This window comes from Alosa alosa, chromosome 1, assembly GCF_017589495.1.
Source record: "Alosa alosa isolate M-15738 ecotype Scorff River chromosome 1, AALO_Geno_1.1, whole genome shotgun sequence".
In the NCBI taxonomy this organism is placed as follows: domain Eukaryota; kingdom Metazoa; phylum Chordata; class Actinopteri; order Clupeiformes; family Clupeidae; genus Alosa; species Alosa alosa.
In genome coordinates, this window is record NC_063189.1 from 27,394,963 (window position 1) to 27,414,282 (window position 19,320).

The 19,320-nt window shown below is 48.4% G+C and overlaps 1 protein-coding gene across 6 annotated transcripts in view; it reads left to right on the plus strand.

Annotated features, from left to right (window-relative positions):
• spsb4a (splA/ryanodine receptor domain and SOCS box containing 4a) overlaps positions 1–19,320 on the plus strand; it is a 61,553-nt gene that overhangs the window by 11,600 nt on the left and 30,633 nt on the right. For 2 of the 6 annotated variants that reach the window (XM_048245299.1, XM_048245318.1), the window contains exon 2: positions 16,093–17,119. In XM_048245299.1, coding sequence (XP_048101256.1) covers positions 16,411–17,119 — 709 coding nt within the window. In that variant the 5' untranslated portion in view covers positions 16,093–16,410. Of the gene's footprint in view, positions 1–3,857; positions 3,949–7,764; positions 7,950–11,745; positions 13,208–14,613; positions 15,818–16,092; positions 17,120–19,320 lie in introns of those variants that run through there. The other 4 variants (XM_048245291.1, XM_048245309.1, XM_048245328.1 and 1 more) reach the window with 4 other exon arrangements.

Consider the following 19,320-nt stretch of genomic DNA (forward strand, 5'->3'; position numbering starts at 1 on the left):
ATGGCTTCCAAGAGAATGCATTTTGAGTGTATAATAGCGGGAGAAATGGAACTGAACAAAAATGTTGCTAGTTTTGGGACCTTAACATTGTTTAGACAAACTTTGAGTAAAATCTTAAGACATTCTTAAGCAACCATTCTCCAGGATTCTGTCTGACACTGAATGACTTAAGTGGCTTTTAAAAATGGGCTTTCAGCTTTGAGCCTCTTAATCGGCACCAAACCTCAAACATGTTGTCTCTGTCTGTGTCTCTGTCTGTGTCTGTCTCTATACTACTACTGTCCCCCTAAGCACCCCTGAGCGATCTCTGGTGTTTAGGTCAGTGTGGCCTGACACCGACTGCAAAAGGCTTTACGGTGGTGGAGCTGAGCTCTGGGCGCAGCATCCTCCTCAGTGTTGATGCTCTCAACAGGACTGATTGCCTGTCATTCACACCCAGTCGGTGGTTGATGGTTGGTCATTCAGCATGCGCGAGGCGGGGCGTATTTGACTCTGCCTTGTCGATCCCTGACCCTGAAGAGCATGCTGGGATAGACCACAGATGACTGAGCCAATGCTGTCCTGTAAAATGCTGTGTGTGTGTGTGTCCTGAGGAGTGCTTGCTAATGCTTTTTGATTACTGGAGAGCTGGAGAGTCACCATTAATAATTCAGCATGCACCATGCAGGTCTGGCCATGATCACACCCACAAAACCGCTTACACACAAACGCGGCCCAATACATTTTCACACGAGCAGTACGTCACAGCAATGTTTATGGAGCAAAGGTCATATTTACTTTACATGGACACGCATGCTCAAAACAGGTTTTCCTTGATGGCACAGTTAACGTTAACGGCTGGTAAGCAGACCTCGGCTGTCCGCACCGCACCTTGCTGCCCAGGCAGGTAACAGGAGCCAGCCTCTGAATATTTCAGCAAGATAAACTGGCTTTACCCACTACCCCTCCCTCTGGCTCTGCATCCATCTATTTATCCATCCATCCTTCTGTTTCCCTATGAATGCTTTCTGTCCTTGGGTTTTGTTTTTTTGGCCTCCTCACTGCCTGAGATGAAGACAGAAAATATAATACACAACTGTTGATGTGTCATTAATGCACACAGCAGGGATGATTGCGATAGGCTTCCACGCTGTCATTTCAGTTAGCCTAGCAGAGAAGGAAGGAAGAGAAGGAAGCCAAAATTAGATGGTTATATTGGCACAATTTGAGCCAGAATCTGCATAGCCTAAAGGCTTTTTGGAGCCAGCCAGTGTATGGTTATTAAACATGAAATCGCCCAGAACTAAACATTTTCATTACTTTTCTGCCATTTTTCCATTTTGGCTTGTCCTTTGAAAGGGTGTATGCTGTCCATCGCTCTCTAGTCATTGGTAGCACCCCATCATCTAATCAGTGGATAGTGGGGGCCAGCACCCCATCATCTGATCAGTGGATAGTGGGGGCCAGCACTGTCCCGTCCCATTCCCAGCATACACACGTGTGTGAGGCCCTGGTTTTCTGCACACAAACCCATGTTAGACAGGCGCCCGTTTGGCAGACAGACGCTGAAGTGATGAGATGGGGGGTGTCGTCGTAGAGGGGGAGCGAGTGATTTATGTAGAAGAGGTTGTTGACTGACGCAGGATGAGCGTGGCCATTGTGGGCAGAAGTGTGTCGGGCAGTGACTGAGCACTGGGGGCAGGAGTCATGGGGAGAGGGCAGAACGTGTGTGTGTGTGTGTGTGTGTGTGGTGTGCAGGGACACATGGGTGGCAGAGGAGGGGGTAGGGTGACTACGACGGACCCTAAGTTGGCCTGGAGCAGTGACCTCACGGTGGGGTGCTTTTGGGGGGTCAGACACGGAGCAGCAGCTGCAGGGAGGATGGGAGCAGAACCTTAGGGCTCAGGAGGGGGCCGGTGGGAGGGTAGAGGATGGAAGAAGAGGAGCAACAGAGCAATCATGGACACCCCAACGAACCCTCCCTCCCCCCCCCTTTGTGTTACTTTGACCTCTCATGGAGTACATCTGACCAGATAGCCCTCATATTCACCAGGTCACTCAGGGGGCCACAGGGATGGTCAGAGGCAAAATAAACATGTCACACACACACACACAGTGATTTTTGTAATTGTAGGACAAACCTACATATTTCATAGCCACGTTTCCTTGCCGTGAAAAGTTTGAGAATCACTGTTGTAGGTGCATGCGCCGCTCCCTGAAAGGAAGAATAAAGAGCTCAACGGAACAGTAGTGGTGGTGGTGTGTGGGGGGTGGGGTAGTGTGGGGTGGTGTGGGGGGGGGGGGGGGGTGGTGGTGGTGGTGGTGTGTGGGGTGGGGTGGGGTAGTGTGATGGGTGGGGGAGGGTGGGGTGGGGTGATGTGGTGGGAGTGAAGAACACGCCACACTTGTCTTTTTTCCTTTTTCCCCTGGCCTTGTTCTGTCATCTTCTTCACCATATTGATTGGAACACCGAAAGGATTAGTGTGTGTGAGAAAGAGAGAGAGAGAGATATTGAGAGTGAAAAGGAGAGGGGCTGTGCATTTCTGTGTTTGAACACACACATATTTTGTGTGTCTGAACATTTGTGAATATGCTTGTGATTGTGTGTGTCTGTGCTTCTTTACAACATTGATTGGGAGCACTAAAAGGATTAATACAAGCGCTGTTATACTCTGCCTGATCAGCTATCCTATCGACTGCCGGCACAGCCACTCATTATACCCCTGTTCCAGGCCGATATGAAGATGAATACTGTGTGTGTGTGTGTCTCAGAGATGGGCAGCAAGCTTTGGTCTCATTGCTTGCCAGCTTAATTGAGTGTGTGCGCTCAGGTTGCGTTGATTGGCTGATTCCCTGTTGCTGCCCCCATTGTGATGTTTTTTTGACCATGTTTCTACCTGCTGCTCTCAAATCTGCCCTCAGGTGTGTGTGTGTGTGTGTGTGTGGGTGGGTGGTGCGGTGCAATGTGTACTATCTATAGTGTGTGCGTGCAATGTGTACTGTGTGTGTGTGCAATATGTACTATATGTAGTGTGTGTGTGCGTGCATCCACATCTTCTTTACCAGTATGGTCTCAAGATTTGTAGTCTCCTGATACTCTGGGCTCCTCCTGCTCTATGAGTGTTTGTGTGTGTGTGAGAGAGAGAGAGAGAGAGAGAGAGAGAGAGTGTGCGAGTGTGGTCTCAAAGCCTGTCCCCATCACCTTCTGTTGTCTAAAGCACATCTCATCTCCTTTGGCTGGCTAGGCTCCCTCGGCTGGCTAGGCTCCCTCTCCTGACTCAGCCATCTGTTCTAGAAGGTTCTGATGTGTATGTGGCCCCTGGTCCAGACATCTGTTCCAGAAGGTTCTGCTGCCTATAGAGCCAAAGGAAATTTATTTTGTGTAGAGCCACAGTGTTCTGAACCGATCTGATGCCATCAGATCAGCACCAGCTCCTGTCTCGTAGAGCAGTAGAGAAGTAGCTCAGAGGAACCAGACTAAGATCTACCCTCATGTGATGCTACCGCATCTGTGACCTGCCAGGGTCCGATCACTACCAAAGGCAGGGGTCCGATGCTCTGATGGCGGTGAGAAGCAGGGGTGTCCTAACTAGCCAGAAGGCAGTGTTTGAGACCGGGTGCCCCAATCTGATGCTGCTAGACCATCAGGGCCAGATGCAGGCAACGCTCTACAAAGGCAGGTGGGCAGCTGAAGGAATTGGGTGTGTTATGGAGGCAAAGAACTACTCAGTTTTGGTGTCCTTTGCCTCATCTGCCCTTAATGATTGCTCAAGCAGGCAGGGAGTGTGTGTGTTTGTGTGTGTGTGTGGGGGTTCAGGATGTCTTGGCTGTTCAGATTTGTCCTGTTGACCTAATACATCTGATGTATGTTGTTGTAGGTTGCAGATGTCTTGTTCTGGATGAAGTTCCCCTGGAGAAGTAAGAGGTTGAACTGGAGAGGAGTGCCCTTAAGCTGCAACTATATTAGAGGTGCGTGTATGTGTGAGTGAGTGAAAAGGCTTTACTCCGTTTAGGCAGAGAGTGCTGCTTGTGTGTGGGCCAAGACATGATCGAGGCCACTATTGTGCTCCCACAAAGAGGCAGCCGTCCAGTGGCTTGAATTTGTGTGTGTTTGTGTGACTGACAGAGAGCACGCTCATGTTTTGAACCTTGCATACAGATGCACACTCATGGTGTAGCACACACGCGCACACACACACACACGGTGCATTGTGTCCCCATCCATCTGCGTGAGTGTACGCGTGTGTAGTAGTGAATGCATGGGCGTTTTGCCTTGTCTCAGTAGCACAAAGGGAACGCGTGTGTGCGAAAGTGTGTGTGTGTTCCCTGCCCTTCCCCCTTTTCCTCCGTGTCTGTATGTTCGTGTTTGTTTGCCATCTGTCCTGGGTCAGTGTGTCGGCTGCCAGATGAGCAGTGAGATCCCCCCTCTTCTGTTGTCTTATACACACACACACTCACACTCACTCACACACGTACACTCACACTCACACACACATGCCTGTCTCTCTTACATCCCATATCTAAAAAGCTGTGCCCTTCTCTGCTACTGAATGCTGTGTTTCATTTAATCAGATGCAAACCCACAACACGTTGCCGTGCCTATTGTGTACACACACACACTCACACTTGCTTGTCCCTCATTCCATCTCTCTTTTGCTCGTACTCCTGCCTTCCTTTCTCCCAGTACTCGTCAAATCCCCTGAGGTCCCTTCCTTCCCAGAAGTCTTTGCGGCATGACCCGTTGGCTGACTTATGTGGATGATGTGCGTGTGTGTGTTGCCAGGAGGCGTAGGGCCTCTCCACCCCCTCCCCTCTCCTCTCCTCTCCCTCCCCTCTCCATCTACCCTCCCCCTCGGCCCTGCAGCCCACTTCATTGTCAGCAGGGTCGGCCCTGATGGCTCATTATCTTAACCAGGGCCTCCTTTTGTCCTGTAGATTAGCCCCACACACACACACACACACACACACACACACACACCAATTTCAGTCCCACTTTTCTGTGCCCCCACCTTTACCACATGCTGGCCCAGAAGTGTTAAAAGTGCCCTCAAGCAGAAAACGAGATGGCAATTTACACCCCCAGCCCAGCTGAGAGGACACACACAAACACACACAAGTGGAGAGAGGGCACATTGGGGAAAGAGGCTAATCTCCTATTTGAAGACACACACACACACACACACACACACACACACACACACACACACACACACACACACACACACTTTTTGGGCAAACTGTTGTGTATGACTCTTGGCCTTGCTAATTTTGTCAGCTGAATGGACAGTGTTCAGTATTCTATTCAGTGTTTTGACTGGATTTCAATTCATTCGTTTTCTCATATTGCAGTGTCCTTTTACTGTACCTGGGTTTATTGTGTGTTTGTGTGTGTGTGTGAGACTGGCACAGTCTCTGAATTGTCTTGGGTTGTCTCTCTCCCAGTGACAACAGTGGGCCATTTGCATGCTGCCTAGAGCGTGTGTTTATTTGTAGAAATGCTTTACGTGTGTGTGTGTGTGTGTGTGTGTGTCTGCCTGCGTCAGGACACGCTCTTCTTTTTCATAGCACTCACTGGAGCGAATTTGGGGAGGGGAAGTTGCTGGTTTGAAAGAGACTGATTGAGTGTGAAGGTGAATGTGTGTTTGTGTGTGTGAGGCTGAGTATGGTAGTCTAGTCTGAGGTGAGCGACTATTTTGTCTGCTGTTTGTGTGTGTGTGTGTGTGTGTGTGTGTGTGTGTGTGTGTGGCCAGCTTAGGGAGGAAATAGACAGGAAATATGCGTCACACTGGAAGATTGAGTATACAGTGTTTCCCACAGAATTGGATTCAATTTGTGGCGGTAGCTGACTTGGACAACGGGGGGGGGGGGGTGTACACTAAGATCATCTTGGTAATGTATAGGTCTAATTGAGTGCCTGTCACTTTAAGACATTCGTGAGGGAACCCTTGCAATTGTAACACTGTTAAAAGGCTGCTGGTTTGTGGATAAAATTCATAATGTTTTCTACATAGTTAAAATAAAGGTTCATACTTCTCCTTGGGACAAGCACTTTTGAATTTTGGAAAACACTTTTCCATTTACATCGGGATTTTGCAAACATTCAGTGTCCTAGTCAATAAAATGAGCCCTTCAATGAAATTGACAAGTAGCTGTAAGTAGGCTAAGCATGCTAAATTCGACATCCAAACAGTATTCTAACGTTAGCTTTGAGATACTGCTTGATTACATAACTTAACTTAGTTTAGTCTCCTCAATGTAGCCTACTATGTTGTGATAAGACCTTAGCAGAGTTAACTTCAATGCAGCAGTTTTGAACAAATGGTCACGATGCTAAGTGGATTTAATAGTAATTTAGCCAGACGTCTTCTATGCAATGCTTCTATGTGGCAACAACAATCCTTCAACAATAGTGAATAGCCCATTTTGTTAAATGCACATGCAGAGGAGGGACAGCGGCTACGAGAGAGAGCGGGCGGGGCAAGGAAAGGCTGCGTGCATAAAAAGCGCTGCTCAATGCAAGGATTTGATCTTATACCGATTAGTCAATGTACGGGAAACACTGGTATACACACACACACACACACAGTGCTTGGAGCAGTATTTCAGAGCAAGCTGACCGTGGGGCTGTGTGTTTGTTTATGTAGGTGTTTTTTCACTGGAGATGTTTGTTTTATCTCGGTCATTAGGGTGTGTGTGTGTGTGTGTGTGTGTGTGTGCGTGTGTGTGTGTGTGTGTGTTTGGGACAGCACAAGCAAGGCTGGGCTAAATGAGCTCTTTGGTTCTGGAGGGAAGATATTTGTTTGTGAGTCACTGTGTGTCTGGTTGTGTATTTGCTCTCTGTCTCTCCCTCCCTCCATCCATGCAGCCCCCCGGGGGAAAGAAGCCTGAAAAGGGTTCCCTCTGCCTCCAACCCTCCCTGTCCACCCTGACGCTCCACACAGGTTCTGCCCATTATGGGACTCAGATCTAGCCTGGATGGGAGCCTAGCTACTCTCTGGCACCTGGAGGCACAGCCTACCCACGCCTCGGCCATGCAATGCAATAAGCTTCTAGGCTGGGTTGCCAGACCCTGGCCACTTCTGTGCCAGATGAGTTGCCAGATCTGGGCTGCATCGGGCCCCTCAGGCAGATATGAAGCGGTGGTGATCGGACCTTCCTCGAGGAGGAGTATGGTCTTGTATCTGCCCTGAGCACGAGCAGCATGTTGCCGTGTCAACCTCTGTCTGATTGGCTGAGGAGTGCTCAGTGAAGGTGGGAGGTTGTGTGTGTGTGTGTGTGTGTGTGTGTGTGTGTGTGTGTGGGTGGGGTAATGGGCGTCTCCGTGTCCACCCCCCTTTCCTCTCTCCCTCTTCCTGTCACACACACGCACACAAACACACACACACTCATTCTCTTGCGTTCATTCTCGGCGGGTGTGTATCTGTAAGCCAGCCTGATGGGCTTAGCGGATCGACTTTTGGCATCCCGTCTTTCTCTCTCTCTCCCTCTCGCTCTCGCTCTCTCGTTTCTTTCTGTCTCTTCCTCTTTGCCGCTCTCACTCTTTGTTTCTTGTTATCCTCCTCTCCTCTCCTCTCCAGCCGTTTGCTAGTTGATCGGCTCAGCCTAAGCGGAGAGCGGTAAACGGGGAAGCCCTGTAAGCGTGCCACCGTGGCAACCGGAGTGGGAGTGGGTGGTTGGTCACCGAGGTGGACGCAGGGGGTCTGAGAGAAAAAAAGGAAGAGAGAGAGACAGGGGGAGCGAGAGAGAGAGAGAGAGAGGGAGGGGGGGGGGTGGGGGTGTCAAATGTGGGGACAGATCCTCTGTTCTCAAAACCCTCTTTAACGGGACATAGCCTCTGGGCTCTCCCTCTCTTTCTCTGTCTCTGTGGTTTGCTCTTGCTCTGTGGATTACTCTTGCGCTCGTCCGCACCTACGGTTGAACACAACGGATGGAAGGTTTGCTGGAGTCTCACTGAGGAGGACACTATTACTGTAAGCAAAGACAGTTTGGATATATGTGTGTGTGATGGATAATGTATTTGTGTGTGAGACAGAGACAGAGACAGAGACAGAGACAGAGACAGAGACAGAGACAGAGACAGAGACAGAGACAGAGACAGAGACAGAGACAGAGACGAATAGAACAGAAAACAGAAAGTGTGTGGTTACTGCTTAGCCTTGAGGATTAAGTCTTTTGTTTGTGTGTGTGTGTGTGCGTGTGTGTGACTAGTCAAGGGAACCAAATCGTGTGGAGAGGGTGTAACAGAACTGTTTGTAGTGGGTTTGTTGTAAGGAGGAACCGATCCAGAGTAGATGCATCAGATTTGTATACTTTGTTTGCAAGCTTACATTTTGCTAATTTTATTGCGAAATGTGTTAGCCTTTCCTCGTTTAGCTCCAGGCCATAGGATCCTTCAGACCGAAATCAGCACTCAATTCACTTCAACTGCAGGGCGTGAGCAATAGGCAGAAGCAAAACATTTCAGTTTTAGAAATTGCAGCTTTATTCAGTGACTTAACTATGCCTAAGTCACTAATGCCTTAGGATCTTCTCCCCCACCTCTTAATGGGTTTAAACCTATACTGCCAGTCAGATCACCGTACCTGAGATGATAACACCTTGTGTGTGTGTGTGTGTGCGTGTGTGTGTGGCCATGAACAGCTATGGCTCATATACATGTGCATGTGTCTGTGTTTGTGCCCCTCTGTGTTAATTTATTTAATCAGTGCTGTGTGTGCACGTGTGTGATAGCAGGTGAAAACACACACACACACACACACTCATGGGGTGAAGTGAATAGGGAGCGTGGAGCTTGTGTTTGCTCAGGCACATGCTGAGCTGCCTCTGCTCATGTTCGTGTCTCGTCTTCTGTCCTTTCTTTCTCATCTCTGTCCCTTATTCAGTGTATCCTCTCTTCACCCATCTCCACATCTTCTTCTTCTTCCTCTTTTCATCCTTTTCTTCTTCTCTTCTTCCTCTTTTCATCCTTTTCTTCTTTCTCCCTATTCCTAATCATCTGCCTCCTTTTCCCTTCTGTCTTCATTTTAAATAATCTTCTCTTCTTTTTTTCTTCTCTCTTCTCCTCCCCTCATCCGCTATCTTTCCCTACCCCCGTTCCTCAGTTCCTGTCTCTATCCTTCTCTCTTCTCTCCTCCTGTTCTCTCCTGTTTTTTCATTTATCTCTGTTCATTGTCACTTTGAGGGCTCTGTGCAGCTGAAGAAGGCTAGAGAGAGAGAGCGAGAAAGAGAGAGAGAGAGGGGAAAAAAAAATAAGTAAGGTCGTTTGAGTTCCATTCCTGTGATATTGTAATATGCTGACAGATACACCCTCTTGAATTGCATACTTTTGAGAGGACGACGGTCAAACGTGAACAGATGCACGTGTAGAGCATTAGCAGTGAGCTCAAATATTATTTGTTAATGCACTAGGCCATTGTTGTTGCTTTTGTATGGCTTTTTTTTGCATGTAACAGCTTTTTGTAGTTATCATGCAAATGTTTACAAACTAGTGTAACTAGTCTGTGTCATAGCAATTCTGTTGTTGTGAGTGTATTGTGTGCTTCTCCATGAGTGTGCGTTCCTGTGCGTGCGTCTGTCTTGCAGGCAGATTCTGAGGATGAGTGTATCGCCAAGTCTGCATCATGGTAATCACTCCCAGGCTAAGCGAGTGATTGAGTGCTGTGACTAGCAGCAGATTTAGCTGCAGAGGATTACAGCACGACTGGACTAGCACCACCCAGCCCATGCCGCCCCCAATGATGCTACTGTAGTGCTAATATTAGCAGGTAGCGTCAGGCCTTTAAGCTGTGTGCTGACTGAAGCACGGGCCCTGGACAGACAGTGATGAGTGGCTCAAGGCTGACGGAAGCTGTGCCACAGGGACCAGACAGACAACTCAGCAGTTTAGGTGGTTCAACAACACACACAATCCAACATTGAATGTTTAGAGGGGAGAAAAAAAATGGACAGGGCTGTGTATGTGTGGGTGGATAAGACCCCAGATGGATTTATGAGAATACCCCCCTCTACTTCCCCCATATATGCGTGGAGATTGAAGTGAGTGTGTGTGTGCCTCCACATTTGTGAGAGATTGACTATAGATAAACATATTCTTGGGTGTACTATTTGTGCTTGTGCATGTTTGGATGTGAGGAGAGGCCCTGCAGTATGCCCATGGCCCTTCAGCTGCAACATTAACAATACAAATGCTAACCATTTAACATTCTACAAGAGATGGAAATATTAGTGTGTGTTTTGGCTGGAGCCAATCATTACCTGACGGTGGCTTGGTTGCACTTGAAGAGAGAGAATCTTTAAGTGTGAAGTGTGTGCTTAAGTGATTATAGATGGATTCATACACACACACATACACACACAAAATATTTGTGACTGTGGTGTAGGTGATGGATGGCTTGTGGACCAAATCGGACAGGCCACCTACCAAAGCCGGAGACAAACCCTCATACACAGCAGAATACACCCCCAACCACACTCCCCTCCCGGCAGCAGCCCTGCAGATGGGTGGCACAGCCCTTAGTTTGATTCCCCTGGAGACCAGCCCTGAGGTGGCCTCTTGTAGCACAGTTGATAGAGCAGTGATACTTGATACTAGCCTGCTGGGCTCACACTTGAAAGCGTAAGGAAATGTGCCTACCTCCGCCCTTTAGAGTCACGCTCCATAACATTATCTGTTCAAATAAACTGTGTTGAAGCTTTAGGGCCTGTCCACACGGAGACGCTTTTTAGGTTAAACACAGAGGTTTTGCTTCGTCTTGGCAGAGCGTCCAAACGAATCCTGTGAACGCACTGCCCGAAACCGCACTTTTCTGAAACCTAGTCCCAGAGTGGAAAAATCTGAAACCGTAGCCCTTTTGAATTCGTTTAGACAGCGAAACCTCACATCCTGCTTGCGTATTGATGATGTCATCGCCACACCTCAGCTGCCCTGGACTTGCACTTATAGTATTGTCTAACAATACTAGTTTTCATACATGACATTACCTACGCATTACACTCCTGTGGGATAAATATCACAACTGAAAGGCGAGCCGATAGCTTATGACTTGGTGGACTGAACACCGTTTATCCCCGGTGTTTTTTTATGCATTCTAGCTACTGTCAGTGACGCGAGAGAACTTAAGTTATTAGGAAAGTGCGGTGTAAGTTTAGGCTACATTAATTTGTGCGTAGTGCCAGTGTCATTCATTTATTTTACATGTCTTACAACATATATAGGCCTACATGCATTCACAGTCGAGTGAAATAAGATCTAAGCATACAAAGACGCTTAGAACTCACGTTAAGCCGATGGTAGCACACTGAATGCAAATGCGCGATTTGATGCAGGCAAACGTATTGACTGTTACTAACGAAGGTTTTATAGCAATATTATAAATGTGGCGACAGAATAGCCTAGAACTTGGGTAAGCCTTGCGTTTAGTAGCCTAATTGCGGTGATAGCCAAAACTAATGTGAATCATGGACTATCCTACAACCAAAGAAAGTAAAGGTGATTAGTAGGCCTACCTGCATTAGCCAAATGAAGGATGGGATTGCACCCTTCACAAACCGTAAAATAAAGTTTATTAGTTTTACAGTTGACTACAGTTGACAGTTCACCATCAGTCCACAGAAACAATTCTGGTTTCCTTGCACTAGCCATTTAAATTAAGTAGCCTATTTTGTCTGTTTGTAAAGCATAAGTTTTGGTCAATTTCTGTAAAGAAACAGTGGCACCTATAGGCCTGGGGTATGAAGTAACGTGTTGAGATGGATCCGTTTGGACGCAAATATTCTTGATACGGTTCCAGGGAAAACGGAGGGAAAAAAGATCGGTTTGGTACGTGTGGACTAGGCCTTAGAATATATTCTCAAATGTGTGGATTTAAAACGGATAGCTGGACAAATGTAAGCTTCCTATAAAACAGCCCCTGGACTCCTCTGCAGTATGTAAGGTTAATGTGCAGATGCTGATGTGCAGCATCATAGAGGAGCTTGGGGAGCAGCATCAGAGGTGATTTGGGGTGAAGCATTCCCTCTGCCCTCATGTCCTCACTGACAAATGTCTGCCATCACACCACTATGCAGATGGCTCATATAGTGTAGGCATAGTGTTTTTATTAAGTTTGTGTGTGTTTAGAGCAGTTTGTTCTGCTCAATTTTAAGAAGGAGAGAGGGTCTCTCTTCGGTCAGGCTTCGCTTGTCTTCTCATCCCTCCATTTTCCCTGACTTTCTTCTCCCTGTTTTTGAGTCAGTAGGAACCCCCTGTTGGGTCTGATCAGTTGTACAGCTGTTGGTGTTGATGGTGGCTTAGCGGCCCTTGTTTCACTACTGGATGACCTGACGTATTTCCCTAGAACTAACTCCAGTCCTGTATTCCCACAATTCTGGGAAGTTTTTTTCCAAGAAGAGCTGAATGACAAACTATACTTATGGCTTTGGATATACTGTTTGTACCCCAGCACTGCAGATGAACCTCGTTTTTATGAATAGTGTGTGTGTGTGTGTGTGTGTGTGCACGAGAAAGGGCATGATAAATAGTGACTTTGGCTTGGATGTCCTGGGTTCGCTTTGTGTTAGTGTTTTCCAGGGAGTTTCAGAGATGATGTTTGTATAATCTGCATGTTTGCATGCCATCAGTGCCCCAATAGACGTCCACGAGATCTAAAACAAACTTGATCAAACGAATACATCAAACGGAAAACAACACTTTCTAAATTTGGTTTTAAGGCAGCTGGGGAAGCTTTAAAAGGTGGTGTAAATTGTTGTCAGGCAGACAGGTTGGCTGCCCGTCATGGGTTCTTTCCCCCCACTAAGATGTTGATTTCCTGAAATGCTGATGCAGCACAGACAGACACGCTTGTCCCAGAGTTTGCATATTTTTGCCATAACTCATTCCCAGACAATATTTTCCATAACAAAAGGCTGTCTGATAACTGACGCAGCTGTACAGAGGTGTGTGTGTGTGTGTCGACCCATTTCTTTGCTGCAACTGTTGGGATGGACTATTTTGATGTGAAAGGTGGACAAAAGAGGACCTCAAAAAGAGGGAGAGGGACCAGCAAGAGAGAGGGAGAGAGACGTGTTGAGGAATATGACCCATTAGCTCGGTGTGGCTGTGTCGTAAACACCAGATGGTGAGTCTCTGCCTGCTGTCTCTTCAAAGTGACCGTCGCCGGGGACACCGTAGGCGGGATGGAGGGCCACACTCATCGTGTATGTCGCCTCTACGGTCACCATGGTTACAGAGGTCAGAAAGCCCTCCTCTCCTAAAGAAAGGCACCCGTGCGCATGATGCCAGTTCACTCACACACTCACACTCACACTCACACACTGGACCGGCACCATGTGGTGTTGTTCAAATGATCGGAATCAGGTCACACACACACCACCTTGCTCTTGCTTTTGAGTCAGACTCTTGGTTTTGGTCTCCTCTTCTCTCTCTATCTGTATCTCTATCTATATCTCTCTATCTCTATCTCTCTCCCCCTCTTCCTCCCCTCTCTCCTCCAGCCACCACTGGTCAGCAGCATGCAGGCACATTGGCATTCACATCGGCGCTTCTGGGGCCAGTGTTAGAGTTCTGGGCGCATGCACAGTGCAGCTGTTAGGTGTGCCTGATGCTAGTGGTCTCACTTCTCAGAGCAGGGTGGAGCTGTGTGGCGTCACATCAGATGTTTTAGGTGTGTGTAGTGTGCAATACTGCATGTCCATGTGTGTTAGTGCATGTGTGTGTTGTCCTGCTCGGAGTGCAGTGGAATTACGTCACGTCTGGTGGGTCATTTGGTACGTTGGTCCTTCTGGGTGAGGTTCCCCTGTCATTCAGTCACGTAAGACATGAGTCACAGAAAGATGGCTGCCATAAGGTCATGAGCAAAAGCCGCACACATACACATACACATACACACACGCATGCTCACGCACACAGGCAAGCGCAAACACACCCCTCGGATGACTTATGCATTATGCCCACCACTGAGACCCATTTTAATGCCGTGTGTGTGTGTGTGTTGACTGTATCGTTGGTCCCAGTCAGCAGTTCTCTAATGAAGCCCATTAGCTCCTGTGTCCAGCGCAGCAGTCAGGTTGCCACCCCTGCCTAAAAACACACAGGCATCAGCTCCCCACGTCTACTCCATCTCAATCTCCGAGTTGTCTACTCTGCTAGGTGGTAATTGCTTTGGGTTGGCTCAGAGCTGGCCAGCGCACACATCAAAGCACTAGCAACAATGCCGGTTGATGGTTGGATTGCCATGTGTTGCCTTTTTGTGGTGAAAAGAAGTTGCCCTTTCACACTCCGTTAAGAATGCCCACAGTCAACTAGCATGTAGGCTGCATTCTGCTGCTGGTGCTGATGATGGGTCCCTCCACTCATCCAGAGGCAGAACACTTAACTACCAGGATTGTGTAGGAATATCTGATGATTAGGTAGGCAACTTGAAAGGCCAATCAGAGGAACTCTTTTTGACGATGGCTCCGAGCCGCAAACAAGCCATTGGAGTTTGGACATGTGAATGGTGCTCTGCACTCCACATTGATTTGGGCTGCAGGCACTTATCGACCGGCCTGACCTCATCAGACGTCTGACCGTCGGCTAGGTGTGCTCTTAGATTGCAGTAGACCAAGAGGAGGGGTTGGTGAAGTGAGCTACGATGTCAGCTTTTGAATGAGGTGGATGGCGTTTCCTTTTTCCTTTTCCCCTCTCTCTCCCAATACAATTCAGCAGATCTGATGTTGTGTAATCGGAACTGCTTACCCGGCTGTTGACGTCCAGTTCATAAAAAAATCTCCCGTCTTAGCTCCCTGTAACAGGAGACTCACACACACACACACACACACCACTCGCTAAGACTCAAGGAGAACAATGGAGCAAGGCACCTCAAGTTCTTGGTCACACCAGGTTGTAATGTCTCAGGTCAAGGCACGGCCCCAGTCGTGTCCTTACAACTCCTTAAAATACCTCTGCCCTTTTAAGAAGTAGACTGGGAATGTCCCCGCTTCATCTGTTGGCCTTGAGCTGGGCGACTGGGGGCCCCTTAATACCGGCTTCCTGCTGGGTGGGTGTGGGGAGTGTGGCCCTGGTAGGTCCATGTGGGGACGTTGGACGGTGGTCTGGTCCGTATTTGTGTGCGCTGCCTGGAGCCTGCTTCCTCTCTCCACCTCCCCATTTCTCTCTCCTGACCTCGTTTAGTTCTTTCCGCTGGACTGGACGGGTTTAATATTAGAAGCACTCACCCTGTGCCTGCGTCTGTGTCTGGCTGCCTTCTCTGCTGTCTGCGCTCTCTTCATGCCTGTGCTTCCCTCGTGGCTGTTGTCCTTGTGTGAACTGTGTGTGTGACGGAGAGAGAGAAATTAATATGATATTATAATGGAATTCTAGTGTAGTCTGTCCCCATACTCCCCGTATGTTTTAAGAGTATGACTGGCTCATAATGTAAGAGTGTGTGTGTGTTTGTTTGGTTTATTATGAGTGTCCCCCCTTTTCCTGTGAACAGGGAAGACGTCCTTATTCCTGGAAGTGGTCAGTGCGTCACTTACAGTAGAAGGAAGTGGCCTCTCCGTGTGCTGTAGCGTATATTTACCGTGCCACCATCATCTCCCAATCTCCCCATTTCACTGGCGTCTGGTCCCCCCTTCAGAGGCTCTGAGATCAGAACTGCCATCATTATGCTATTTCCCTAGCGTACATGCTTTGAAGGGGAGAATTCTTTTTTTTTTTGTCCTTATTATTTGAAGTAGGATTATTATTGTCCCCCCTCTATCCATAAATACACTTCAGTTTTGTCTTTCATACGGCAGAAGCTCAAGGGGTTGAACATGAATTATTACTTATTTTTGTTTCCTTCCTTCCTTCCTTCCGGTGAGTCTCGGTGTGTGTGCTTTTTGTGTTCTTTCCAAATGCTGTCTATTAAATATGCAACCACCTCAAGAAGGTGCGTGCGTGTGTGTGTGTGTGTGTGTGAGAGAGAGAGCGCCTGCATAGCTTCATACCATGTCAGTTTTCAGTATGTGTTTAGATTTATGTTTGAGTTATGTTTGCGTTATGTTTATGTTACTCACCTAGTTACTTCCAAATTAAAGACATTATTTTTAAATTTGTAAAATTAATTCTGTGTGTGTTGTTCCTCTCTGCAGGTCCCTCAGCTGTGTGACGTAGGAGCGCTGCGTGAGGTCTGACACAAGCCGGCACACCTGTGTGCGAGTGTATTCTGAAGGACATTTGCTTTCCTTGAAGCAGCAGTGGCTAAAGAGAATAACACCATCAAACCCACTCACTACACACACACAAGCTGCTTTGATGAGGTAACATTGGGCAGCGGAGGACAAACCTACCCCAAGTAGCACCCTTCTCACCCTCCTTCCCTCCCTCCCTCTTTCCCTCTCTTTCCCCTCCTCCCCCCCTCCCTTCCCATCCTTCTCTCCTCCTGTTGCTATCCCCCCCCATCCCCCATCATGGGTCAGAAGATCTCAGGGAGCATCAAGTCGGTGGACGTGCGTGGCGGTGAGCCGTCCTTCCGACCGGTGCGGCGCGAGCTCCGCGGGCCGGACTTCTGCCGCCCGGCGCGGCTAGACCTGCTGCTGGACATGCCATCGGCGCCGGCCGACCTTCAGCAGCGGCACGCCTGGAACCCGGACGACCGCTCGCTCAACATCTTCATCAAGGACGACGACCGGCTGACCTTCCACCGGCACCCAGTGGCGCAGAGCACCGACTGCATCCGCGGGCGCGTGGGCTACACGCGCGGCCTCCACGTCTGGCGCATCCACTGGCCGTTGCGCCAGCGCGGCACACACGCCGTGGTCGGCGTGGCCACGGCCGGCGCGCCGCTCCACTCGGTGGGCTACACGGCGCTGGTGGGCAGCGACGGCGAGTCCTGGGGCTGGGACCTGGGCCGCAACAAGCTCTACCACGACAGCAAGAACCGGCCGCCCTCGCAGGCGCCCAGCTACCCGGGCTTCCTCGAGCCCGAGGAGGCCTTCGCGCTGCCCGACACGCTCACCGTGGTGCTGGACATGGACGAGGGCACGCTCAGCTTCATGGTGGACGGACAGTACCTGGGTGTGGCCTTCCGCGGCCTGAAGGGCAAGAAGCTCTACCCCATCGTTAGCGCCGTGTGGGGCCACTGTGAGATCACCATGAGATACATCAATGGCCTGGACCGTGAGTCTTTCCTTTAAACATGTGTTGTCTTTGTCTCTCTGAGGCTCAATGCAGTTTGTTTTTCAACACCTTTCCCCATTATCTCTTCTTTTCTTCTCTTCTCTTCTATGCTCTCTTATTTCTCTTTACATTTCTCTTTCTCTACTTCCTGTCCCTCCCTTTCTGGCAGGTCTCACTTTCTCAACATCAGAATTGCTTGGATGTTTTGGAGAATTGCCTCCACTGATACATGATCTCTTAATATGCATAATGTTCTGTAATAGCTTTTTGGTTGATTACTTTTTGGTTGTGTCTGGTGAGAGATAATAAGAGAAACTCAGTTGTGGAGTCTGGGCTAAAATGTTGACTAAATCACTAGAATGCCACAGCTTGAGAACAAACATATAGTAGATTAGATATGACAGGAACTTTTGACCTATTTGTACTCTTACCTGCATCAACTATTTGTAGAGCTTAGCTATGAGGTCTCCATTTCATCTCTGTTGATATGGTGTACGTGTGTGCGCACACACATTTTTTTGAAGTGTTAATGTATCAGTAAAGCCAAGTAAGTTTTTTTTTTTTTTTGCTGCTGTAATCTTCCTCCGACAGGCTGTGTTTGTGTATGAAGCGGTCGTGCCCTGAGGTGTGCTGTTAGAGGCCCTCGGAGTGCTATTTGATTTCACCACGTCTGATCCGTTTTTAGCCTTTAGCTTCTCTCCCTTATCGTTTTTCCTCACTGACACGCTCTTTTTATGTTTGCTCTTTCTTTCTCTCTGTCGTTTCTTCTCTCTCTCGCACTCTGTCAGGTGTGTTCTGTTCTGCTCTGTTCAGAAAGACATGTTCTCCTTCAAAAACTTCACAATCTCAAGGCTCAACCTTTTATATCAGTTATATTCAATGTGATGGTCTCCTGGGAAGAGGAGCCCTGAAGTGTTTTTGTGTGTTTCCTCGTACTGCTGTTCTGAACGCGATAAAGAGGGCTGAACCTTTATTGAGCCAGGAAGGCTCATTGCCGTGGTCAGCCAGGCCGTGTTGATGCATCCTGGTGCAGTTGAGGTGGTAGAGGAGCAGCGCATACACATCTATTGCAGAATATGACACCTTAGCACGTATGCTAGCGCTGCCAAGGAGGGGGGATGCTCTACAGCAATCGATTAGTCATGTTCGTAATCACAATTAAATACGATCGAGGAGGATGGAGCAGTAAAAGGTTATGTTTAACTCTTGTGTTTTTACCTGTAATTGATGAGGTGTGTGTGTGTGTGTGTGGTGAAGCTAGAGGAGATGCTGAGATTGAAAGTGCCATGTGAAGCTGGGAACGGAGCATAGAATCTAATGGGGAAGAGCCCTTATTTCCATGGCCCTGTCTACAGCCTCCACTTTAGTTTTCAAATGCCACAGCGTCTCATTCAGGACTAAATGCGCAGATCAACCGAGCTGAATGAGTTTGTATGTGTGGCGGTGTGTTATAGAGAAGGGAGGTGTGTGTGTGTCACCAGAGGAGTTATAAGGTCCTGCTCATCATCAGCAGTGTGATGTATTTCTTCCTGTAAAGACAAGTGACAGATGACCGAGAGAGAGGGAGAGAGAGAGAGGGAGAAGAGAAAGACGTTGGGAGAGCGAGAGAAGGCTGCCATCCTGCCTGTCATGGCATGGGAGTGTGAGGCGTCGGTAATAAGCACGAGAAGGTGTGAGATGTCAGAAGGCGTCGCCACTGGTGACTCATCCAGACAGCCTCCTGCCAACACGCTCACTCACTCGCTCACTCACTCACTCACACACACACACACACACACACACTCACTCACTCACTCACCCCACTGCAATTGGATTTCTGTCCATCCAGCATACGGGGGTGTGGGTGGGTGTATAAGTCAGGGTTTGTGTGTCTGTGTGTCTCTTTGTGCCTATGTTTGTTGCTATAAGGCAATGAAGACATCAGAGCTCCATTAAAACGACAGGCGAGACTGCAACAAACATCAATACAGCTCTGTGTGACATGGGGAGAGCCATTGAGTAGAGGATTGTGGAAGAGAGCGTACGTGTACACACACACACACACACACACACACACACACACGATGAGGGAACAGAAGCCATGTGAGAAAATAAGACTCAAGTCTCCTGCACATGCACACATGCAGGCTATGGTGTGTATGTGTAGAAAGTAGGCGGCATATGGGAGCAAGTGGAATTCTGCTGGAATCCTCCGATGTGTA